We start from the raw sequence: 26,279 nt of genomic DNA, 5'->3' as shown, positions 1-26,279 counted from the left end.
ACCATACGCTGCCCAGAAGCGAACTCAACTCATAATCCAAATTTGAGAAGGGATCCCCTAAGACACCATCAACTGTCTCATCAGGCGTGTGCCCAGATGTTATCTGGAACGCACACAGACTCAGAGGTCAGCCTGTGATTTTTTTTTTTTACTTTGACTTTTGGTGTGATTTTCAATCCAGCTCTCAAAGTAATGATGTTCATGGTTTCAAGCCCTTGATGATCTTCTGGCATTTCCTGTTACACCACCTGAGTTGGTGAATATGTTCAGTGTTTCTAGTTTCTCTTTGACCCTGTCCTTTACAAGCTGGCACAGCTGCATGTTGTATTTTGTTCACTGGCTTCTTCATTTAGTGAACATGTGACCCTGTGTCAGCGCAGAACAGGTATCCCCATGTGGCATAAACCAATGTGACTTCCCTCACGTCCCTGTGTAAAACAATCTGAAGCCCTCCTGCTTTCCTCTGCTCTTGCAGACGCAGCTCTTTGGCAGTGGAAAAATAACTTCCTGCCAGGCAGAAGTAAACACATTAAGAGGTTATTTAATATTGTCACAAAAAATAAAACTGTTGTCCTGACTTTGTTCACATGCAGCACCAGATCCTCTCAAACCTCACAGCTCTGAACAGTGAAGCTCAACTCCTCATCGCAGCACGAGTTATCCACTGTTTATTTCTTCATTCTTACTGTGTTATGCGCATAAAGTTCAATTTCCTTAATGCGTCTGCTGTTCGCTTCTCAGGCGAGGACAGCAGCTCACCTCTATTTCCATTCTGAGATAGAGCTATAAGAATCCAGTTTAAAGGCTCAGATCTGCTGTGCACATACAGGTTCATCCCACCAACAGCAATTTTGATGATGGACTCAGACTAAAAAAAAAGAAAAAGAGAAGACATGTGACGGTGTTGGTGTTACTGGAGCTGCTGTGTGTACCTCTTAAGCTTGAAAAGGTGAAGAGAATTAGAGGGTGAGGGGTAAAAGAGAGAGAGGCAGCAGTGAGAGACAGATGTGGGTGTTTGTTAGGTGATGAATAAGATGAGAGTCGACAAAGGGTGAAGAGAGCTGAATTTCTCCAGCTGGATATTAATCATGGATGGAAGGCCTGTGTTAGTATTCTGAACAGAAACGCACAGAGCAGTAAAATAGCTTCACTTCACCACTGTAATAAAGTCAATGATGCGTAACTTCATTTCTGACCGTGATCAGGGGAATTTACTGTAGTTGGCTGGTGTTTACAGCTTCATGAGCCCAAATATATGATTTCATTAGTCCTTTGGGAGAACAGACTGTCCGTTTAACCTTGACAATCAAAAGATAATGCAGTCATTTTGCCAATAGGATCGGATGATTTTCGATGAGCTGAGGGGTGTTTATTTATGGCAGTGTGCTATTTTGCATGAATAACACGAGCTGGATGTTGCTGTGAATCTGTAATTTGAGGTGAAGCATGCTGATTTTAAAAGGAATCGATCTTTTCTGACATTTTTTCTGGCTTTTTTTTGCTTAAATGTTTGAGTGCAGCAGCCCCTTGATTATATAACAGGTGCACTGTGGCCATCCAAGACGCACACAGGCTGATCTGATGATAAAATGAGAGAGGGAGAGATGACTGAACCGAATCATCAACTATGTGTGGGTGACGGAATGGCTGTCTTAATGGAAAAGTCAAACGAACAGAAGCAAATGGTGAAAACATCCAGCAAACAACACATGAAATCGCAGATCTGTGAAATTATTTTACTCTGACTGCAATCATAAAAACTTAAAACTTAAAAACTCTTTTTTTTATTTGACCAATCATTTCTAGACTTTAACTCCTAGTTTAGACTATATGTAGTTTTTCAACATTCCCTCAAAATCCACTCACACATAAAAGTAACAATGGTAGAAAAGTACACGTGTAAAATTGTTTTATGAAGCTTTTGACTTTATATGCATTTATATTTGCTTCTGCATGTGCTGCATTTCTTGGTGCATTAAGCAGAGCATACAGTCTAAGGTCATGCATGCGCATTCTCGTGTGCCCGACAACGTAAACAGGACTTTCTCATGAGTAAAACACTACTGAAGGATAAAAACGCCCGTTTTCCATCAGTGATTCGTGAGTCACGATGATTTAATGCATGAATTAATGCAATGTGCATCCTGAATCCTGACGAGTGGAATAGGCCACCAGCTGTTTCTTTGCAATAAATTATGCTTAATTTCAGAAGAAGCACAAATTATTTTTTATTTATACAATTTGCTAATGAGATTTGCTATTATTTATATTTTGTTATGATTTCTTGAGCCTGTGCCGTGCATGTGTGTAATCAAAGTAATCAAAGTTTCTATCAATAAATCAAATGCTTCTTGTTGGTTGAAAACATGCACTAAACACTTCCTCATCTAAACCAATCAGATTGTGTGTGCCCACGTATAACCATCTTACGTGACCTCTGTTGCAGAGGTTGTTGCTATATATGGTTGTTGGCCTTGTCCACAGGCATATTTTAGATGGGAGCTGGACCTCAAGATATGCATGTGTATTTAAGCATTTGACAGTGAAATCTGACTAGTGGAAGTCTGCTGTGGGGCAGAGCAAGCTGCCCAGTAAGAACAGATAGGGTGCTCACTGGGAGGGAGGCCTTAAAGAGACAGACAGAGGCTGAATGCAGGGGTTGACAGGGAAATATGCACAGTCGGTTTCCTTTAGATGTCTTGTTTTTGATGCAAATTACTGAACAATATGTATGTGACTTGATTTTCTATTTAAAGAATAACCTCTTTGTTCCTTCATTTTGTACAGAAACTCAAAATGAAATAAGAGAAATTTACACTTTATTGATAATACTCTATTCTGTAACTGTAATGCTAAAATCCAAACATTTCTAGCCTCATTTAATACTTATTAGTGTTTCTGTGCGGCTTCACTGAGCAGCGTTGTGACCTGTGCGGAGCAGAGGGTCAGAAATATCAGAGCAGGTCTGCTGCACTGACCAACATTTCCTTCAGTCATTACTAATATTAGGATGGCTGTCATGCCTCTGATTTAATCCTCCTTGGTGGCACTGAACCAGTTTATTATACACAAATAAAATGAAATACTTAACACCTTGTAAGTGTGTTTAGTGTTTGTGGCCGCGGCTCATTTCCATAGGCCCACAGATGGCAACAGATAGGCCTTGTTGTAAATCTTTTATACAGCGGCAGCACAGCCCAGCGCTCGAACATTTGGATGCTCATGTGTCAGGATATTTGTCCATTAAGAGCTGTGGCCAGTGCACTGACTTCCCCATTATTTCTAGTTGATTACCCAAGCAGTTGCATTTACAGCAAGGATAAGTGAAGGGCACCAGGCAGCAGAGCATTGCCATAGGGAGCAGGCATCCCGCGTGAGGCCCATTTATTCAGATAGCCGCTGCTTCACTTGCAAGATTAACAGCATAAAGAATTCCCTCTCATCTCAACCTTACATTGAATTTTTTTTTTTATTTCTGCACAGGGACTCAGCAGCTTTAACTTTCAGTATGTCACAGCGATTATTGACATCTCTTCTGAAATTAGGAGGAACTTGGCATAAATCTTTGTTTGAGTCCATGACCTGAACCTGTTCTTTGTCCTTTGCACTAGTCTGCTCCCAGTTCTCCCGAGGAGTTTACGCCATCTTCGGCTTCTACGACAGGAAGTCCATGAACACGCTGACCTCCTTCTGCGGGGCACTGCACACCTCCTTCATTACTCCCAGCTTTCCCATCGACGCCGACGTGCAGTTTGTCATCCAGATGAGGCCCAGTTTGCGAGGAGCTGTTCTCAGCCTGCTGGACCATTACAAGTGGGAGAAGTTCGTCTACCTTTACGACACTGACAGAGGTGAGAGCGGTTATGGTCGGGAAAGCATGCTTGTGTACACCTTTGCAAATGCCACAAGCTTCAGCAACGTGTAGGAGTAGAACGTCTCACTGCAGGAGAAAGTGGATTAAGTTGTCGCCATCCCTGCTCAGGCAAACACGTTATTATACAGGCTATAAGATTTGTCTTTAATATGTAAATCCCTTATCCCCAATCCTCATTCTAAGTGGTTTGATACATTTTAATCTTTGTCAGTAATGATCTCAAATTGCTTCAGTGTGCGGCTGAATCCTGCTCACAGAGGCGCTCAATAGTTTCTTGCTTCCGAGAAATGAGTCATTCACAGGTGCTGCTGATTCTGCTGCAGTACTATGACTGCAGCCGCCCGAGTCTCTAATCCTAGGCACTCGCTGATTATCATTTAGCTCTAATTGGATTATTTAAAGACGGAGCACAACACCCTCCAACTTCTGCATGTGTTTTATGCCCTCTCGCTCCCCTCATGTGGGCCAACTATTTGCAGACTTGGGTCCCCCGAGAGGTAGCATGCAGTCACAATCTGTCTGTACAAACTGGACCATAAACTGATCGCAGACTTGCTGTCACAGTAAAGCTACAGAGCACAGTGTCAAGTCAAACGTATTTTCAAATCGTCCGTTGCAAATAAATTAGAAGATGCAAGAGATGCCGTTTTCCGGCTTCAGTGTCTGCTCTTAAATGTGCCAAACTGTTCAAGAGCTGTGCATCCAAGTATTTTTAAACTGACACAGAGAATTTCTAGGACAGGAGTGCACTCCTTTTTCGCTTCCCCCTGCCTCACGTTTATATATTTCCAGCTCAGGTGTCTGATCCACCGCTCGGTGATGAATCTGATCGCAGAAGCTGATGGTTGTCCAATCATCAGCTTCTGCGACGATTGTGGATGAGAAAAAAGTGATTAATGAGTTTGTAACCTCTCCATGGCAAAATCAACCTTCTCAGAACTGTATCCCAATTTGGCCTTTAGAGCTCCGCTTGACTTTGTTGGCCTCTTTCACCTGCTGTGCTGAGGCTGATGGGCCACCATCTGTAATACTTTGCTCATTTCCACAGCACCACACAGTGTAAACACTACAGTTTAGGATGGATTTCCACAAGCTGCACAGCTTGTGTTTGTTGAGAGACTAGTTAGCCATCCTATTTTGGCTCGAGGTCCCATCCTGCTCTTCCCATCAAGGCTGTGGAGCAATATAGCCACCACTCATCCAAATGTCACTTTAATCTTCATTATAAAAAGAGGGCCTCTATTTAGGGCCCTAAGAGGGATTGGCAGGGGGCACTCAAGAGATGCTTGTGTGAATAGCTTTGGATGGTTTGTGGGGCAATATGACAGTAATATGCTGCAGAGGCATTTTACAGTGATATATGTTATGTCTGTTAACAAGACACAGCCTTTTATTAGAGCAAAAGCAAAGGCATCTTAGGGGCAGCTATAAATGGGGAATGTCTTTTAAATTAGATTTTCCCCACAGCTCAGATCAAGCACTTTATTTAATCACTTTAAGCATAATTATGAAGAAATACAAGACATTTTTTCACACAGTTTCTCCCCACCTGGAACTTTTGTACTTATTGGACAACCACCATAAATAACGGTGAATATAAGAGTTGTATGGACAAATGTAAGACAGTTGGATGTATGTTGGCAACTATTTGTTTTCTAAGAGATCATGTTTTTCTGCCTTTTTGGTTCTTTAAAAAGCGACTGTAGTACTCACCAGCCTCAAATTAATTACATTTATGCTTCTGGACCCACATGCAGAAATAATATAGCAACATGATGTATATGAAGTTAGTAGGTTTCACCTTAAAACAGATCAAGCATATCTTGCACACATAGAATTTTATGTCCTTGTGAAACTTTTTCATGACTGTTGCAGTGGTTGTAGAGTGGCTTGGATAAAACTAGTAGCAGACCCTAGGGTAAAGTCCTTGAACTGGCAGGATTTATATGGGGCACACCTTAACAGCCTCAAGTAAACTTACAAATTGGAGCCATTAAAACAGTGCTGGGATGTTCTATTAGCCTCTCAAAATTGTTGCTCCTGTCTATGGTAAGTGAATATTAATAATATTAATGAATGGTGTAGCCCTGCCCTGTGTATACTTGTCTGACTGTTTAAACATTTCATAATAAAAAAGCCAGCTATTTTTTTGAAAAGAAGTGTATTTGGGGTAAAATTATTAGACTTATATTCTATACACGTGACCGAATTTTAGATTTTGTTGTGTTCCTTTGTTAATTTGGTCATACAGTCTTTGCTGTCTCTTTTTGTGTAATTTTTAATTTAAAAAAAACAGAAAGAAACTTTTTTTATTACCAACTTAGCTCAACACGGGGTACCTCATCCACTCGGCTAGGCTAACTTTGGAGACCTTTGGAGGACAACCCTGCTAACTGTAATGTTCAGTCCTGTCTCCATAAACTGCTTGTGTACTATTATAATGAGTTCTTCTATGTTTGGTGAATTATGCTTATAGTTTGGTTGCTAAAGTTTTTTTTTTATTAAACTTCATGTCAGATTGATAAAGCTTCGACACCATCAGTGCAGCCTCTGTGCTAGCAAGGAAACTGTAGCTATTTTTAGCTTGATGCTATTGTTCAAATGATGAGCTGTGCAGAGAAAATTCAAGGTTTTCTCACCTGCCGAGAATTGAGTCACTCTTCACGTCTGCATGACCAGTTTCCTGTTGGGACAACTTTGAACAGGCTAAAATAAGAATGCACAAACATTTATCAGTAGCAATTATATTAAAAGAAAAAAACTTATTGTGAAACTGGCTGCAGACCCAAGGTGGTGCTGCTTTTGGTTCTTAGTCAGTCAATTTTCTCTATTTCGAACACAAATTGACATGAGTACTATTTTTGTGTGTCTACTATGCAAAAATACTTCAACAACTGACCTCCATCCTGGTCGCATAATCTCAGATTAGTAATGGGACCAAGCCTCTAGTCATGAAGACACCTTTTGCCTGCAGTCAGGATTGGGACTTCATATGTAGTGTGCAGTTGTTAGCCATTGCTACAGCTTTTCCTTCTAATCTTCTAATGCTTACTTTGTTGGTGAGTTAAGTGAGTTTTTACCCCCCCCCCCCCCCCAAAAAAAGTCATTTTGATTGAGCTAATAGATTTAATAATAATTTAAGCATTTCATACCAAAACTAGTCTTTCTTGATCAACTTGATTATCGAATGCAAAAAGAGCATACATTTGTTAAAAGTAGATTTGCTGGGTTTCTTTTTTAAATCATTGCAGCCCGAGGGCATAACTACTCATCAAAGCTATATCTGTATGATGGGATTTTAAATGTAACAGAAAATAAAAATTCATAGCCATTCATAATATATTAAAATTTCAAATTTTGAAAGCTATTAATATCAAATAGGTTCGGCTTCACTTTCATGTTGGAGATGCCTTCCTGTGACAGCAGTGCTGTGCTGATCTAAACTAGTTTAACTGACATATGCACAATAAGTCTAAACCACGAGTGGAGTCTCTATTTATTTATTTTTTTTTTTTACTGGCATCTCTTACTGTTTCATGCAACCCACGTCTCCTTCGATGAAGTGATTTCTTCATAAACTGAACTGATACAAAAGGAGAAGTGCAGCAAGCCTCGCAGCACCAGGAGGAGCACAACAAAGCGGAAAACAGACTACACACTTTTATGCACACGAGTCATTACATACAAGTTTATTTGCTACAGTGCAGCATCACCTATTTATCCTGGATGTACTGGCTCTGAATTGTCCTCATTAAATAGACTAATGGCTGCTGGCAAGCAAAGACCTTTTGAACTGATGAACATCTGGATGTTACCAACTGGGCGCAGAGAGAAGCTCCTCACCAGGTTTTCTCATGTTTGGCTTATTTACAATAAATTGCATATTCATCATAAAGCGCAATATGTCGTTCATGCCAGTTAAAAAGAGTTGCTGGGTGGTGTTTGTCAAAGTTATTACACTTTACAAAATTTGTATAATGTGCTGATCAGCCAAAAATTTATTACTACGAAAATATCAGCTATAAAATGTGTTTCTAATAGCTGATTTTAAGTCAGAGGAATCTTTGTTTTGCTGTCTAAATGCCTTAAGCAGCAGTTTTTGTAATGGTCCCAACTGTTTAGCTCTAAGAAGACATTAGATAATGTCAGCAGAGATACAGTTCAACTTTGATTGTTAAATATAAGATATAAAAAATATTTAAAAACCACATAAACAATACAAATACATAAAAACATATCCAAAGGCCATAATGCATCACAGAAAGGCTTTCAGAAATAAAGATGGCGATGGGTTCTCAATCTGTAAAAGGCTGCACTGATAAATAGTTTAATAACTTAAAAATAACTTTACTTTATATCCAACTGCACAATGTATAAAAATAGGATACGCAAAGCCATTAAATTATTCAGAGACTCTTTATATGCAAGGGAGAAGGCCAGAAATTAGGAAAGCCTGCATTAAAAACAGACTCTGTATTGGTGACTGTACTGAAAATCACTTTCAAGAATCGGTAAACACAGTTCTTCACTGCATCGAAAAATGGAAGAGTCTTCTTCTCATTGGAAAAACAAAAATCCATAAGCAACAATTAGAAAGGCTTCCACTCTCTCTGGGCCTGAGGTCATTTAAAATCGACCGAAGCAAAGTAGAAAACTTTTTTTTTGACCAACCAAAATTTGAAATTCTTTTTGGAACTCATGAGCACACGAGGTAATAGAGAAATCACACTGTCCAGCTATTAGTGCCAGTCCTAAAGCCAGGCTCTGTGACGGTAAAGGGGTGCATTAGTGCACATGGAATGGATAAATTGCACATCCGCGAAGGCACCTAATCCATTTCAGTTAGATACAGGGTGTAGCTGATCTACTGTATTTCCATTTTTATGTATTCCGCAGCCTGTGATATTGTTTTGGAATCACTGATCCTGAAACAGACGTAACCAAATAAGGTACCTCAGAACTGTAATTAAGTACAGTGCTTCAGTAAAGGTACCTGTATGAGATCTGACTGTGCAATCTAATGCTCATTGTTGACTATCATTCTCTTGATTCATGAACTCTACATAATGCAAACTGGATCTTAATTTCCTTATGCGGCCATCAAAATGAAGAAGTAGCATCTAACAACATTAACCGCGGCTCTCTCCTCCTGCCGCTGTGACAAATGTAGATGGCGGGGACAATTTGCCTTCGATGTGTAATCACACTGCCCTGCTGCTGAATGTCTGCTTGGTTTCTTCTCTGCAAGGAAACATCTGATTAATTGCGCACTGCTAAAGAGCTTCACTCAGCAGCCCGGCACACAGGCTCATTAACAAAGAATGGGAGAGCGGGAGAGGACGGCGCCACGCAGCTGTTCCACTCTGTGAACACCTTACTGCAGCTTCACTTTGAGATGGACACATATCAATAGGTGTAGACCCCCCTCCCGCATCTGTGAGTAACCACTGTTTTGCTGCCAGACAATAATATTGGGACTGAAGCAGAGATTCATCAGTCAAGCTTTTCTACTTCAAGAGAGCTTCTTTCCTCCCCCGTTCAAGGACTCTATTAGGCCTCGTAGTGAATGTGAAAGTGAGGCACACGTGTGGCAGAATATCGTGCTCTTCTGTGAGGCTGTTTGTTTTAGAGGGCGCTGAAAAACAAAGACATGCAGATAAAAAAAGGCTAACACTGTAAGAATCTCCTCTGTCAGATAGGATCTCTGAAATCATAATAGCAATTTATAACATTAATATAACGGATTGTTTAAACTTGAACAGCGCTTTTTTCCTTTTCTTTTGCAGCTTGCTCATAAATGTGGCTTTGCAGAGTGAGTGTCGAAAAAGCTTTAGATTGCGTGGACTCAATTTCCTTTAGATTTACAGCTAAGGCTGGTATTTATCTGGAAAGGCAGTTTGGATGCTACATGCGTGGTGCATGTATGTGTGTGTGTACTTGGCGGTGACCTCATTGGTGAAAACCTCAAAGGGCGTTGTGCATTCACTGGGAAGACACAGCTGAGGCGTTGGCTGTGTCTGAGTGTTTCTGCCTGAACCGAACCTCCTCTGTTTTCAAGCACTCAATCCGCTCTGCCAGACGCCCAAAATGGCACCAATTGATCCTTGCACATCCACGCATGCAGAGGCAGCGCAGCTTGAAAACAACACCGATGGAAATGTAAGCTGCAGACTTTCTGCTCAGTACTGCAGCGTCGACTCTTTTATACCCACAAAAACTGAAGTACGTGAATTATTAATTCGGTGTATTAAACATTTTGGGGAGTTCGCCTGTTTAGGAGGAAAATGTATAAATGTGTTGCTTTCATTTCTCACCACAGGTGAGTTTGGGGTTTTAGACGCTGCGTTATGCAGTGGACATTGTTGCTTTCAAATATAAAGAGATCGCTTTTGAACAGACGGCCTGACAGACTTGCAGTACTCAGACTGTAGCTAACTACTGTAGCTACAGTAACCCTGAGAAAGTCATTACGTAACTAGAAGCCGTTGCGTCACTTTAAATCTTTGTTCCTTGCTCGAAAAATGGAGTTGCACTGCTCATTACAAATCACTCTCTGTGAGCATCACTGACAAACCACTCTGCCACGTCTGCCAGGATGTGTTGACAAAGCCGCCCGTGACTGTATCAGTCTAGCGGCTACAAACTGCTAAAGTGGCAAGGATGGATACTTGTAAGAGACGTTAGGAAAGGGTTTTAGTTTTACATCCATAGATATATATTTCAGGTACTTGCAGGTAGTGAAAGCAGTGAATTTTCTAGTGTAAGAAGAAAGAGTTCTGTACTTTGTGATGTTAATGCAGGAGCTGTCCAAGGTCCTGCTGATGCAAGACCTTGGACAGCTCCTCATCCCCTCTGTAATAAAAGTTGTACTGTGTCATGTTAGCTTCATCCATTCTTCTGTTGTCCATCTCTTTATATTTCATACTGTTTCAGCAATAAACATGCGAGCAAATTAGAATATCAGCTGTCTACAGATGCCTTTACACAAGCCGGACAAATAAACTCGATTTTTCAGCAGATGTTCTCGTTATATTAAGAAAAACATGAATTAATAACGGCTCTATTTGTTGTATATAGTATGTGGGAAATCTTATAATACATAAAGTATCATATGCCCCTGAAGGTTCTTACCTATCTAATACCTACATCAGATTTATGATGTCATCGTTTTTCTTAGCTACCACCGTTGAAAGGCCTAAAATGGCCTGTTTGTACCATTTATGGACCTGTACCACCTTATAAACGTGTTCTGTTATGTTCATTTCACAACAGATCACAGGACCATGTTCCCATCGATCTTAGGTGAGCACCCAGAGAAGGCGCCGATGTTTCTAGATGCTGTTTACGCTTGTTTATGAGTTCTAACTTGCTTTTGTTGATGCTGACTTGAGTTTCTGAAGCTAAATAATGACTTCCACTACAGAATTGTGACATTCAGTACAGTGTTTTCTGACTTTGCCCCAACCATATAGATGTTTCTTGGAGTTCTCTGAATGTTGTAATGATATTATCATATTATGAAATCTCATAATATGACTGACTAGTATCCAGTCATGTTACTAATTTGTTGCCGCTTAACCTAATTAGCTGTGGGATATTCCCCCCAAAACTCAAACATTGTGTTTGTACTGTTATTTTGTCACAGGGTTGCGCATTTTGTTGTGACAAAGACTGTTTTTTTGAGGGGTAATAACACAAATAGATAAGGTTGGGGTTCAGTAACCCGTGATGAACATGCTTCTAACAGCGTTCTACTGCTTTGTGATGTCACAGTGTGCACTTGCATAACAGGGTGCTGTGAACAACAGTGAAATTTGTCAGGAAATAAAAGTCTAGCACAAACAAACAAACACCATACATGTAACAAAACTGCCTTTGCTAACACTGCTCTCACACGTTTGTTTTATAAACCCTTGAAATTTTGTTAGTATGCAACCTGAAGCTCGATCAGTCATATTTATCATATCTGTTACTGATGGCAATACATAATCAGTGCTTACTTCTACTTCTCTGCCTCTTGAATCAGAGAGAAATCAGTACCTTAAAGACCAGGTGTGATTCCACTTATCCTGCTTTCATTGTCTGTTCACTCCTGCCGGCTCAGGGAGGAAACAGGGTGAGCAGCTCAGAAGCATATTTGGGCAAAAATACAGATTTTTCTTCCCTCCGCAATTCAACATTGTTATCTCAGCTGCTCACAGATGAAGGAATAGCCTCGTCTTCAAATGAGTGGGAAAGAAATAAAAGTGTATGGAGCTGTGAGAGAAGGAACAGAGGAGTCAGCAAAGCCTTTGTGTTTCTCCCGTGTCAGAGGGACAAGCGCTGTCAGAAATGCTGTCAGATGCACCGAACGCTTTTGACTTCATCGAATTTGGAGCTTCCTCCCATCTTTTTCTGTCACATCCAATTTGTCATATGTAATCTGCTCTAACCTTACCACCTTACACGGACAAATAAGAAACCAGGTGACTAATAGAGAGCCCCTCTGCTTTATCAGGCAGCTGCTCTGCTTATTCCTCGATTCTTGTCTCTGTGTCGCTCAAATGCCTTTCGTCTATTTCAGGGACACTTGCTTTCAGGATAACGCAAGGCCATTACAACAGTAGTCTTTTTGCATTATGAAAGAGATTGATGTGATGTGCGTTTCCATGTTTGCCCAAGAGAAAACGCCATTTTTATTTTGCCTAAGAGAGAAAAAGACAAGGCTGTTAGTGCAGCTCTCGCTAATGGGCCATCCATTTCTTTGTGTGTGGTTTAAATATCTGCACTTTGTGTTTGTGTTAGTTTTCTCACTCCGGCTGTCTTTTATATTACATTTTTAGTGCTTTAGAACCTGAATCATCTTCAAGCGCAACAAAAATTTGTGAATTATTCAATGACGTGTGAATTCAACTTACATAAAAGATGAAAGCAAACAGGAGAAATGCTCGACGTTCTGTTAGCAACTTTGCAGCTGTCATTAGATAAGAAATAATCTGTTTGATTAGGTCTGATCAGGGATTTGGCAGGAGTGGGCGGTGTGGGGGTGCAGGGCTCTTTGCAGTTCAGCTAATTTGGAAGAGGGAGCTGTTATCTATGTTGGACTGCAGTTGGAGTAGGCGTTGTTAGGCTAATTGTGCTCAAAAGTGTCCTTTTACTGTCATTTGGCAGCTTTAATCCTTTTTATTTCACTGGCTCTGTGAGCACTGCCCACTGAAAGCAGTCTTCTTTGTAGAGCCACATATAAGCTTTGAGATTTTTAGAGATTTCTCAGAAGTGGGTTCAGTGGCTTTGTCTGAGTTCCCCCTCGGTGTCGCGCTCAGCTTTGGGCCTCCCGTGACAACGGCGCGGTTCAGATGACTGCAAGAGAATTTTAAAGAGGTCACCTTCCTCGGGGAGGGGGAGGGACGACTGAGTCACAGTTGAGACTGCACACCACGCTCAGCCATCATATGAGCCGCTGCCCGAGACAGACAAGAAGAATACATGGCCAGGTGTCAGCAGAGCCTCAGTCAGGCTCGTTTTAGCGGCTGTGTCTCACAGAGGAAGTAACATATTTGGTAAATGTCCTAATCTAGAAAAATACTTCTCTCAACTACAGAGAGATTTAAAGTGAACCAGTGATTGTACTTGACTATCCTGCTTTGTTTTTTTCAGGGCTACATCCCGATGGTGCTGTGTTTGCTATTAAGCTCATATATTCAGGTTTAACTCACATACAGGCCAACTTTACTTTGTGCTGCCTGCTTAAACAGCTCCCCTCACCTTCAAGCATTTCTTTCACTACATTTGTCAACAAACCTCAAAGTGAAATGTCTAAATTTTTTGTGTTTGTAGACTTGAGCATAAATATCCGTACTGTACTCATGGCATGGTGGCCTGACAGCATATAGCGGCGCTGCTTTGCACATCGACAGCTCACCTTTCATGTTATTGGATCATTGTTTTGCTGCTCTGCCTAAGTTACGTGCTGTTTATAAACTGGTACTAATGTCAACATGTAGCAGGTCGGGCTCGCATCATCTCTTCAGGAGAACCTTTGTCGTCTGACGTCTGTTAAAGCTGATTTCAGCTGGGAGCTGATGAAAGGTTTATCCTCTTAAACAGCTAAGTGCTAGCTACTACACAAAGCTGTGCAATAATTCTCTGTGGGCTTCCTACTAGTAACCCATGTGAGTTTAAAGTAACATTAATTGGCAATGATTGTACAAAAGAATGACACTAACAATAATCACAGTGATTGTCTAATTGCATTTTTTGGAGTCTTGTTTACATCAACCTGATAACTCAGGGCATTTATCCATGTATGCACGGTAAAGACAGCCTGCTAAAATTCAGACTGAGCAAGGTGATTTAAGGGTCTTTAAACACTGCATGATTTAGTATTTCTGAAACTGCTGATCTACAGGGATTCTCCCACACAACCATCTCTATTGTCTGAAAAAGGGAAAATATCCACTGAGCATCTCTGAATGCACCACATTGAACCTTGACGCAGATGGGCTATAGGAGCTGAGGACCACACCACCAAGTGCCACTCCTCTCAGTTAAAAAGATAAAGCTAATGGTATAGTTCAGACATAGAAAATTGGAAAAACATTGTCGTTTTTTCTGTGTCTCTATATCTTCTGCAACATTGAGATGGTCGGGTCAGAATTCAGTCTAAACAACATGGAAGATAGGCTCCATCCTGCCTTGTATCTGTGGTTTTTTGGCATAGAGCATAGAGCATCATTTAATCACCACAGCCTCCCTGAGACCATGTCCTTTCTTTTATGACCACGGTGCACTCATCTTCTGATGGCTGCTTCTAGCAGGATAACACCAATGGGGCCGCAGGAGAGATATTTAACTAACTAAGGCTGTTTTGGTGTTTTTGTGGAAGAAGGATTTTTTTTGCTCTATAAATAGGCTTGTGGCAGTATGCTCCCGATGTTGAATATGTATTATTCTTCAGGTCAGGGCTGAATAATTGACTCTGTAAAATGCCCTTGATGGTCGTCCTTCCTGCTGACTGTTTTAAAATGTACCATCTGTTTACAAAGTCAACCAAAACTCTGTCATTTGTGCGCCGCCTGATAAATCACACCAGTGTTAATACTCACCAAGAGACTTAGGTGTCCTTTGTTGCTCAGATTTCCTTTTTGCACTGTGGTTTTTAAAGCTAGAGTGCACCGAATGTCACATCATTGAATTCCTTCGGTTCGGGACTTCCTCTTTATTTATACATATCTTTAATTGTTAAGTATACTCAATAGCTTAAACATCAAGCAGCTCATAAAATGTTTAAACCCCAACTATCCAGCTTAGTTTTAGTGCGAGAAAATGAAACTCTCAAGGGAATCGTTTGTAAATCCCCCCAAATCCTTTTTCTTGAGCAGCTACTAACACGTTTCAAAATGTCATGCATATCCCAGCTTATGGCGTTCAGTGCTGTGGGAGGAGAGCTGACACTCAGCTTCTGCCTTTTCATTTCCCTTCTGCCAGCGGTGATATAATGTGCTAGATTTTAGTTTTGATATATATGTGAGCTGATAAAAAAAAAAAATCCAGATAAAGGCAGTAGCAGTGTTGGGCTCAGACTGAGGTCAGCTCAGCAGTCTCTTATCAGTCATCAGAGTCTTTACAATGCATCGAGACACGATGCCTCTTTCGAATTCCTTAACCTCGCCCGGCGTCAGACATGTGAGCACACGTCGCGGTGGCCTCTTTAGAAGCCAGAGTGGCTAACGTGATGGCACCCAGCGAGAGCCACTTGTCTTTAAAGGCCATACCTGGTCTGAGTGCTGTCTGCTGTGCACTTCACTGTGAAGGTCACCAGCAGGGGAAGGGAGGGCGAGGGCGAACGTGTCAGCCCAGTCGCTGTGCTCTGAATATTTCGGAGGCCTGTTGGGAACATGAGTTTACATGAGTTTACATGTTCCCAACAGAAAGCTGAAGAACCTGTGGTAGATCCAGATAAGGACCACTAGTTATTGTTGTTGGAAATGCAAGCAACAATACTTCTGATTAAATTATACATTACAAGTGAGTGCTGCCTTAGAAAGGCGGTGTCAAATCTGTATTCTGGATTATTTGCTAAAGATAAATCTATAAATGGTGTTAGTGGACCCAAAAATTCAATTCTCCACTTTACAAACCTTTTGAAACCTCTCTACCTCTCTTTAGTAAGAAAATATTCTTGTACGTTTATGAGTTTGGAGATTTAATGGCATGTTAATTGCTGCATTATTATTTACAGTTACTCTTCGTTCATCGCTCACATTTCCTTTGTACTTTGTACACAGGCATGAATCTCTGTAGACAGATCGCTGCATTGGACCAATCTTTTATGTAAGATTGGTTCAGATCTCTAGATTCATGTATGTCCAAATTCCTTTGGAAAAATAAACCCCCACGTATAAGCTTAAAAACACTACAAAAGACCAAGGATAAAGGAGGACTAGAACTGCCTAACTTTCAGCACTACTTCTTAGCCAACAGGCTTCGGTTTATCTCAGGATGGCTAAAACATACCCTCTTAGATGAACCTTGGCTAGATGTAGAACAAGCACTTTGCAATAATCTAGAGATCTCAGACCTACCATTTATCAGCTCAAACATCCAATGACATGAATGCTTTAAAAGCATCAACATCAGCTCTTCTCTGACAGCATGGTGGGAGTTTCTAAAATTGACGGCGTCTTCATTAATCCCATGCAAACGTACACCTATCTGGAACAACCCTGACATATTACAAAACAATAATATGATAAACTTTTCAGATTGGAGTGATAAAGGAATCAAATATTTAGAACATATACTAGAAGGAACAGAATTTATTTCATTTGACGGACTAGTTACACAATATGGGATCAACAAGAAAAGATTTTTAGAATATCAACAAATTAAATCCATAGTAAAAAAGAAATTTAAACCGGGTCAAGTTGAACTACAAACACCACCAAGTGTGGTTCAATTTCTTACTCTTAAACCCCCAAATTACTATCCAAAATATACAGAATGCTTTCTAAAACAGATGAATCAATATCACTTCCTATTGCAAAATGGGAAGCGGATTTATCAGTTAACTTAGACCTAAACTTCTGGTCTCAGATTTGCTTAAAAACCTTTAATCTAATTAGAAATCCCAGTCTTCAATTAATTCAATACAAAATACTACATAGAGTGCACTATACAGGTCATCGGATGTTCAAGATGGGCTTTACGTCTACCAACAACTGCTCACACTGCCAAACCAATTCACCGGACAATTATATCCACGCTCTTTGGTTCTGTCCACCAGTTCAGAAGTTTTGGCGCGAGATATGTGAAGACTTATCGAAGTGTCTGAAATGTAACATTCCAACTTCCCCCTTAGTGTGTTTGTTGGGCAGCTTAGATAATGTCACTTCAGAAAAGAATATCGCCCATATGGTTTTCACTGCCCTATGCATTGCCAAGAAAACAGTCCTCATGAACTGGAAAAATAAAAATAATCTTAATTCTAACCAATATAGAAATTATCTATTAGATTACATTAGTCTTGATACAGCCTCTGCCACCACATCAGATCAATTGCTCTGGGCTCCTTTGATCAGCTCCATCACCTAGTGGGGGTGGGGGGTCATAGTCTGGTCCCGCCTTCACTGTTGTGATTGGTGTGGGGGTAGGGACAGGCTTAGGGCGTCGGGGGGTTCCCCGGAGGCATCTTCCTTGGGGGGCTCAACCCGGGGTAGCGGTCATGTCCGGTTAGGGGCTCTGTTGGCTCTCCGGTGACTGTTTCCTCGCGGCTGCGTGCAGCGGGGCTAGGGGAGGGTCTGTGCTGACGGACGTGGGTTACTGACCTGGTAGCCTGGCTGCCCCTGGGTGGGTCCGGGATGGGCGTGAGGTTCTGGGGGTGCTCCGTCTCTGGGCTGGGACCCGGACCGGGCCTCGGGGGCTTGGGTCCTGGTTGGTGTGTTGCCGGGGTTGTGGGCGGGTGGGTGCATGGGGGCCCAGCCCTGGAGCGGGGTGCCGCCGGTGCATCGAGCCACCTGGGGGGCTCTTCAACTGGTGGGGGAGATTGTCACATCTTGCAGGAGCTTTCCTCTCTTCAGGAGCTCCCTCTGCAGGAGGGGGAGATACAGGAGAGGTGGAGGAAGATCTCAGCCTGGGTGTTTATTGTCTTATGTAGTCTGGAAGATGAGTGGATGGTGGGGTGGGTGCAGTTTTCTCTGTGGTGGGGTTGGGAGGACTGTCCCGGGCTCTGTGGGGCCGGGAGGCGCTGCTGCGCTGGGCCCCGGTCTGGATGGGCCTGGGCCCCCTTTCCCTGGCGGGTCGCGGAGTATGGGGGTGCCTACTGGGGTCAGCGGGGGAGCTGGCCCCAGGGAAGGGTCACTTGCCCCTCCCTTCCTTCCCTCCCCATCTCCAGCTGCCTCCCTCTTCCCGCTCCACCACAACCACCCACACATGCAGGACCTTGGAGTAGGGGTATGTCACCAGGGTGCAGAGGAGGCTACCCCCCCCCCCCCCCCTCTGTCGCCTTCTGGCTGCCTCTGCCTCAATTTTATCCCACAACTTAGACATTCACATTACTCACACTCTCATTACACATACATATAGGATCTTGGGGGTGGGCACGATACACGGAGTCCAAAGTACCATCAGGGTGTACACCCCACCCCTGGCATCGTTGCCCACCTCTCAATTTTAAATACACGTAGACATTGAGGGCCAGCAGGAGGGACCATGCGCTTACCTGCTGCTCTCTGGCAGGTAGCTCCATGCCCTCCTGGGTTTTAATTGCACCTTAGAACACACATGCATCAACACTACAATGAGCGGGTGGAGGGAGGTTTGGAGTCTTCTCTCACCCCCATTCTCTGCGACCTGCTGGAGCGGGGGGGCTAGGAGGAGTTGGCCGTCCGACTGCGGTCTGGAGTGTGGGGCCTTCCTGCTGCTGCAGAGTCGGGGCGGTCTGCCTCCCCCCACCGTAGGGAAAAGGGTAACACCACCTGGGTCTGGGTGCAGTTCCCCCCTCCAGGGGCAAGGGCACCTAGACCCGGTTTGTAGAGTACGCTTGGGGAGTGTGATCGTGTGTACAGCGTCTCTTTATGTCTGTCTCCACGTTGGTTGAGTGTGGAGTAAGTGCATATGAGAGCATGAGGGTGGGAATGGATGTTTGTATCTGTGTGTGCCTGTATTTCTGTGTCTATATGTCAGGTTGGGTGTCAGGCGCCACCTCTCTGGGGACATCTCAGGCCCTCCAAGGTATGGAGGCCTATCTCCCCCTACCACCACTTCCCCTGCCAGTGGCGGACTCCCTCAGACATCGGTGCGTTGGTGGTTCTTTGTGTCCGGGGGTGGGCGTCCGGGTACACACCGGCTCACTCCTTGGCGGCCGCTTATCGGGGCCTGGAGCCTGGGGCTCGCTCGGGCCACTTCGGAGGTGGGGTGCCCCCAGCCTCTCGGCCTGGGGCTCTTTCACTCAGGCGCGGCTGGCTGCCGGCAGAGCTCACGGGCGCGTCACTGCAACTCCCCCTGGCTTCTGCTCCGCGGCTGCTGGGTGAGCCCTCATCTGGGACTCTCCTCAGCTCTTTCTGGGACAGTGGCGCGGCTGCCCCTCTGTTGGTCTTCCTTGGTCTCTTGTGTTCTGGGGGCCTCTGGATGTCTGGAGTTTTGATCTCCTCCATACCTGCTTCATGCCCTGGAGGACGGGGCTGTGGCCCCCCCACACCCTCTAGCAGATTATTACATGAAGGAACCTTTTAAAAAACAAAAAACAAGCGCGTCCATGCTCACAGGTGTACACACGGGTGATCACACCCACAAACTACACCCTTTTTGGCTCCTACCTCAAAGCACACTGTGTTCTGTTGATCTTATGTGCTGCACAATAATGTTTAATATTTAGTATTTACTGTCATATTCCCATATATCATTGTGATGCTGTTTATTCTATTACTCTTGTTCTCTTCTGCTTGTTTTCTTTTTTCTTTCTCAGCAGGTGATCCAGGTGATCGATATATGCATTTTTTATTTCTTTTTTTTTTCTGCTCATTCTGTTGGTTTTTGTTTTTTGCCCTTCTCCCCCGTCCCTCTTCTCAGCTGTTTCTCGTTCCCTCTTTCTTTCTCCCCTTCTTTCCCCCAGTCAAGTCTGTCCCGTATTCAGTAAGTGAAAATAAAATAAACAATAAAAGGTGAATCAAATGGACCATTACGGCAAGGCTGGGATGGTCAATTTGGTAAAGTAAATCCGTTGGGCATCTTTCTTTGCCTTTAGACAACAATTCTGATGGCAAAAGAGTCAAACGGGACAGGCAAAAAAAAAAGAAAAAAAGACAGATCGCTGCATGGAAATATAAAATCTATATGCAAATTCAAATGACTGCCACTCGTGGTCTCCTTACTACTGACATGTTGTGTTTGAGCAGTTCTGATTGACAAACGGCCCACATGGAGAACATCACTGTCATCATAAACAGTGACCAGCACGCATCTGGTTCCACAGTAAGCCCCAGAATATTGCCTATTGTCTCAGATGCTAAGTAAACTAACTTTGATGCCTTTTAGTGCTTAAAAAACAATACACTGGTATATTTCTTCAGCTGTGGAAACATAATATACTGTATATTTGAAATCATGAAAAAAGGTCATCATTATCAAAGAGGAAGGTATTTGAAAAGCTTGTACATTTCAGTGAAACTCAAAAGCATTTTGGCAGTGAGAACGGCTCAGCTGTTACTCCTGAAAAGAAGAACTATGGTGGGACTCCCTGTCATTTGTTAATTTGAGCTGCTGTACAAGAAAACAAGTTTTTACCAACCCCTACAGTGTCTGCATAGAGTAGCTGGGATTTGTCTGCATCTGGAGTTTTTGCAGTTTTCAAAGAGACATCCTGTTGAGATTGCAGTGTGCAGAAAAACGTTTTTTCTTCTTCTTGGATCATAATCACCTCACAGACTAATTTGGAAACTATAGTTTGACTTTAAAGAGTCATATTTGCATCTTAATCTTTTAAACTCAGATTAGGGGGTGGACTGAGAAACTTTGCTTCACTGGATAAACAATAAATGTGAAAACAGACTTCTAGTACCAACGTCACACATTCATCTTTCTGGGCTGTGAAGGTCAAATTTAAGTAGCTTCAAGCAAATGATATTTCTCCATGGTGCTGGCTTTAAAAATTCAGGTGTAATGGCAAAAACAAGTGAATTATTCAAGAATCTTTAATATTAAAAGTCCATGTTTAATATTCAAAGAACCTCCATGGTAAACTATCTTACGATCCCTGTAGCTCTACAAATGAACATGTAGCCCAACCACAAATTACCTAAAGTGTTAAAGAGCGCTGACATGTTTAAACACGCACACAGGTGATATAACAGTTCGAGTATCCCTGATGTTGAATGCACTGTGGTTTTTAGGCTGCGTGTCCCTTGATGTGGATACAGAGTAAAACCAGTTTTCATTTAGCTTTTGTAATTCCTGCTTCCTGCAGAGAAGCTGTGAAACTCACTTGTATTTACATAAACACATTTCACACCAGCTTATTCAGCACCCGTAATAATATCTATCATTTCCTAGAATCAACAGTTTCATCCCTTCTGTGAAAGAAAAGGGCAACAGCATGTGATGCATTTAGTCCAGTCAGCTGAAGTGTTCCTGCTCTGACTTAAACAGCACTTTTTTCCCTGCCCATTAGTTGTGACTCAGTACAGTATGTAATAAGCTTCTGCCATAATGCATTTTTGACATGTCCTGTGTACTGTTCTTTAAAGAATGAAGAGATGCAAATCTTTACTTTATTCATAATCTTTCAGCTTGGGCTTTTCAAAGGTCACCTGTCTTCCTACCTACAGCAAAAGATGTATAAAATATTTTAAATATACTGAGTGAGATTCTTGAGTGATTTAGAAAGAATATTTCAACTTTGAATTATATAAATATCTAAACAAAGCCAGTTTGTGTTCTGCTGTTACAGAGATGAACCGTCACTGGATAGCTAGTGTGTAGGCAAGGGCCAAGATTTTGTTACAGGAAGCTTCCTGGTTTGCGTTTGGAGTTCATGTGTTGACAAGTCATGCTTGAGCAGGCTTAGGTTACATGCGGGGAAACAGCTCATGTGAAGAGCAAAACAGGGGCATTATTTGTGGAAATGCAGTTTTAAAACCATCACCTGATCATTTTTGAATAATTATATTATTAGAGTGTAGATCACGGGTGACGTTAACAGCTAAAATATGCTTACATTCGCCCATAAGGTCTTCAAGATCAACTTTAATGGTCAAAAATTGACAAAAAAAAAACATGTCAGCATATCGCTATAAAGATTTAAAATATTATTTAAAATTTGTCCTCTGATCTTTCTTTTAAGGTCAATAGATTGAGTAGATTTTAAATACACTTAAAAGAACATAGAAAAACAAAATGAATAGATCCAGTAGTATTATCTTAAAAGTAAATACTGCCCAAAGAGTGAGCTGCCCTGGCGGAGGTTTGCGCTGTTGGAGTGCTTCTCGTTTAAATATGTATCTGTATTTTGTAAACAGTGACTGATGAATGGCAGATGAAACAGGAAGTTTTGGCCTGGACTCGGCTGCACTGGAAGCTCTGAAAAATCAGCTGCTGCAACCGTCCTGCAAATGTGTTGATGGGCTCTCAGATTGCTTGGCAACAAATTGATCCGTTCAAAAAGGCAGCATGCAGCAATGACTCACTTTATTTAACCTCGCCTCAATCATCCAAACAAGCCTGTTTAAAAAGATCTTGCACCACTGTAACCAAAATAAGCTTGTATTACCTATACTTTCTTTCAATCTCCTCAATTATTAATCCAGATTTACTAATACCACACCATAGCTTAGTAGTAGGGATCTTATAAACAAGGTGTACTGTTTCACTACAGTGTTTCAGGTTTAAGATTTGTACCCTCTACTCACAAAAACTGGCTAAAACATGGTGTTTCTGAAGCTAACACACAGCTGTATGCTCTATTTCCATGTCACTCACTCACTGATGTTTTTTTCAGCTGATTTAGAAACTCCCTTTGCACCCTGTCATGACTGCTGACCACCAGTCCTTAATCTCCTTAGTAAACCACCACACACCATTATAACAATGTGGCTTTCTTTTATATACAGTCTATGCTTTTAATGTGTCACCGCTCAGCCAACTTACTCTTAGCTCAGCGTCTTTCTTTCATGTGCCTCAGCTACTGATTCATCCCGGGGTGCAGTAAGCTCTGCCAATTGTGCTTTCTGGATCCTTTGGGAAGTCTATTTCACTGCATCTGCTAAGGTACATGTTTCATATCTTATTGTTGCGACCCCTGATTTTTTTTTAAAGAAATATAAAATATAAAACTGTTGCATTGCAACTTTCATGGGTGAATTATAATACGCAGAAACACAGACATTTCTCTTCCATATCGTTTGTCCTTTCTGCAACTTTAAACTCCTCAGTCTACCAAGGAAGAGATAGCAATGATGACCTCCCATGACAAACTGCTAAGGCAGCGTGGGACAGCTCAGTCATTTCCCAGTTAATGGTTAATTATGCTCTATAATGCATCTATCTTTGTTATAAGAGCTGCAGCTTTAAGCTAATCGGTTGTGGGGATTCTTTGTGGAGCCTCTTGAATCTGCTTTGTCTGTCAAATATTTCTTTTACGATCCTTTTAAACATTTGGCAGCCGTTCCTGATATTAATTCTGAAGAGACTCATTAATCTTGTACCTGCACGTTCCGGAAAGGCCTAATTACAGGAGCATGTCTGTTTAATTCATATGCAGTGTAAAGAAAGAGCTCCCAAGCATCTCTAATTTCGGCTCAAATTTTAGCTTTTCTTACTACCTTTACGCGAAATGTGTTGAGCGTTTGTCAGAATTTAGACTGGTAAAAAAAAGGCAAATCAAACAACCCCCCCCCCCCCCCCCCTCCCCTAGATCTTCTTCTAGCCATCCACTCGAGCAGCTGTTCATATTTCAGTATCAGGAGACTGTTTGACTGCCGCCCCAGTACAGCTCAGTTTTTACTCTGAAGCGCGCCTCTTTGTTTACTTACTTCACGCTATTTTCTCTCACGTTTATTTTCCTCCCTGCAAGCGGTGCCTACAAGATGATTGGTACTGTTTAAACATGTTGACAATGCATTATCAATTAATAGTTTACATTCTGTATGACAATAAATGGTTACAAACCATTGCTGGAAGCCACAATATCCTTGTTTTTGTTTTTTTCAGCGCACAGGGAGTTTGGGATTCTGAGCACGTTTTCCTTCTTGTGTGCTCTGAAATCCAAAAAGACAGTTGTGTGATGGAGCTCTCTCCCCTCTGTTCCCCCAGGGTTTGCAATCCTCCAAGCCATCATGGAGTCTGCTGTAGCCAATAACTGGCAGGTGACAGCTCGCTCGGTGGGGAACATTGTGGACCCCACAGAGTACAGGCGCATCATCGAGGAGATGGACCGCCGGCAGGAGAAACGCTTCCTCATCGACTGTGAGGTGGACAGGATCAACTTGATACTGGAGCAGGTATTCAGTTTGCAAAGTGCTAATTCAGCCTTGCTTAAAAAAAATAAACAAATCTCTTTTCCTCGAATATCAGGAAGTAAATCTAAGATTGCCTCAGAAATATACTCTTCCCCCAGCCTCATGATTCGGCTTGTTCCATTGTTTCTAAAAGAGGAAACATGCTATTTCCCACTTTTTGCTGCAAGCGCCACTTCATGCTACACTGCCAGTAAAATACGCCATTTCTCCTAGCTTGGTCCACTCCCCACTTTTCATTCCTTTTTCATTATTACCCTAAACACTTGGCACGTGTGAAGATCGCCTCAGATCTTGACACTCTCATTTAGAACTGATTTTAAAACAGGCAAGGCGGTACATTAAATTAAGGCTTGTTATTTGTTGTTTTGTGTGTGTGTCTGTGCACGCACGTGTGTGTGTATGCACGTTGTTTGAGGTCACTTGGGCTTAATTCACGTGGAGGAATTAAACAGTTCTCTCATCCTTGTTTCCTAGGTGATCATCGGCTACAGTTTTCCCACACGAATCTTGATTCAGGTTCAGTGTTTGCTAATGTGTGCTGCTCTCTCTGACTGCACCATAGAGAATATTTCATTGTCAGAAACGTATTAAATGAGTGTTAACTGAGAATTTTCCTATCTACTCAGAAGATCATTAGTGTTCATTTGGGGGATTAGTTTGGTGCACATGTGAGTACATTAGATTTTGCAAATGATTTTTTAAGCGTACGCCTTCTTGAGGTACGTGAAGCTAAATAGTAGAGTATTGCTGATGTTATCTCCACAGGCTCAGACTGAAGGTAATGCTAACACTGAGTAGCTGTCGACTGCACTGCACACTTATTACTTTTAAAGCTTTTTCCTTTCAAGTGAGACACTGTAGTCTGTTTATGAGGTGTGCCAAAATTAGATGAGTTTGCCCCATAGACTGTATTCAAAAGGAAGATGTAGCTACAGTAGTGTTTGGCATTAATTTGCACTATTGTTTTGAAGATTTTCTTTCCTCACCAAGTGCTTGGTCATAGCGAGTTGTCTCGTTGTTGGGTTTTCGCTGTATTATTGTAGTGTCTTTACTTTACACTATGAAGTGCTTTGAGGTGACTGCTGTTGTAATTTGGAGTTATATAAACAAAACTGCCTGTCCCTCTGTGTTAGCCCTGCGACAAACTGGCGACCTTCCAGGGTACATCCTACCTCTCGCCCTATGATAGCTGGAGAGAATCAGCCAATCATATGGCAGTAACTTATTTAGGCATGTAAACATGTTTAAGATGATCCGTTGTAGTTCAAACCTGGCATTGGAATGGTGAAGAAAGGTGGTTTAAAGAGACTCTGAATGCAGCTTGATTATTGGGACAAAACAGGCTTTCAGAAACTGTTGATTTACCAGATGAAAATGGATTTGGAAAACAGAAGATTGGAAAAATGTAAATGTATTGGAAAAATGGATGCATCCTGCCTTGTGTGGTGTAAATGCAGATAATTTCCACCGTACTCAAACGGGCTCCTCACTCCAGACGGAGCTGTTCACTGCAGGAAAACAGGCTTGGAAAGATTCAGGCATACAGAGCACATGTGTTCATGTCCCATCATTTACCTGCATACAGTTTCTTTGACCATGAAGCAGATTTTTTTGCTAATCATGCAGTCATCAAGTAGTTTTGATTGTCTAAACTTAAATTCTTACTAAATGTAAGAATCTGATCATGTGAGCCTGTTTTTGAACCGTCACATGGCTCGTTTTTGTGTTTACTGGCAAACGCTGCTGTTTTAGACACAAGGATTAACAGTGACCAATTTGACAGCAGAAAGTTGTTTTGTTTTTTTCCAGACGCTGCACACAGCTGCACAGCAGAGTTACAAAAGACATTAAGCCCACAAGTGTAGTCTGCGTGTGCGTGCGTGCTGTGTGCATTTAAACCATTAATCCTGGGCACA

At 42.1% G+C, this 26,279-nt stretch overlaps 1 protein-coding gene across 8 annotated transcripts in view; it reads left to right on the top strand.

Moving 5' to 3' along the window:
- Positions 1-26,279, top strand: part of LOC113030021 (glutamate receptor 3) — a 77,550-nt gene that overhangs the window by 13,540 nt on the left and 37,731 nt on the right. For all 8 annotated transcript variants that reach the window (XR_013911881.1, XM_026181055.2, XM_026181050.2 and 5 more), the window contains exons 3-4: positions 3,612-3,851; positions 24,158-24,345. Coding sequence is in view for 7 of the 8 variants with exons in the window: in XM_026181055.2 (XP_026036840.2) it covers positions 3,612-3,851; positions 24,158-24,345 (428 nt within the window). In the remaining variant the exon portion in view is untranslated. The remainder of the gene's footprint in view (positions 1-3,611; positions 3,852-24,157; positions 24,346-26,279) is intronic.

Source organism: Astatotilapia calliptera, chromosome 10 (genome assembly GCF_964374335.1).
Source record: "Astatotilapia calliptera chromosome 10, fAstCal68.1, whole genome shotgun sequence".
In the NCBI taxonomy this organism is placed as follows: Eukaryota; Metazoa; Chordata; class Actinopteri; order Cichliformes; family Cichlidae; genus Astatotilapia; species Astatotilapia calliptera.
Note: the sequence above shows the minus strand (reverse complement) of the source record. Positions and strands in the feature narration are given on the sequence as shown.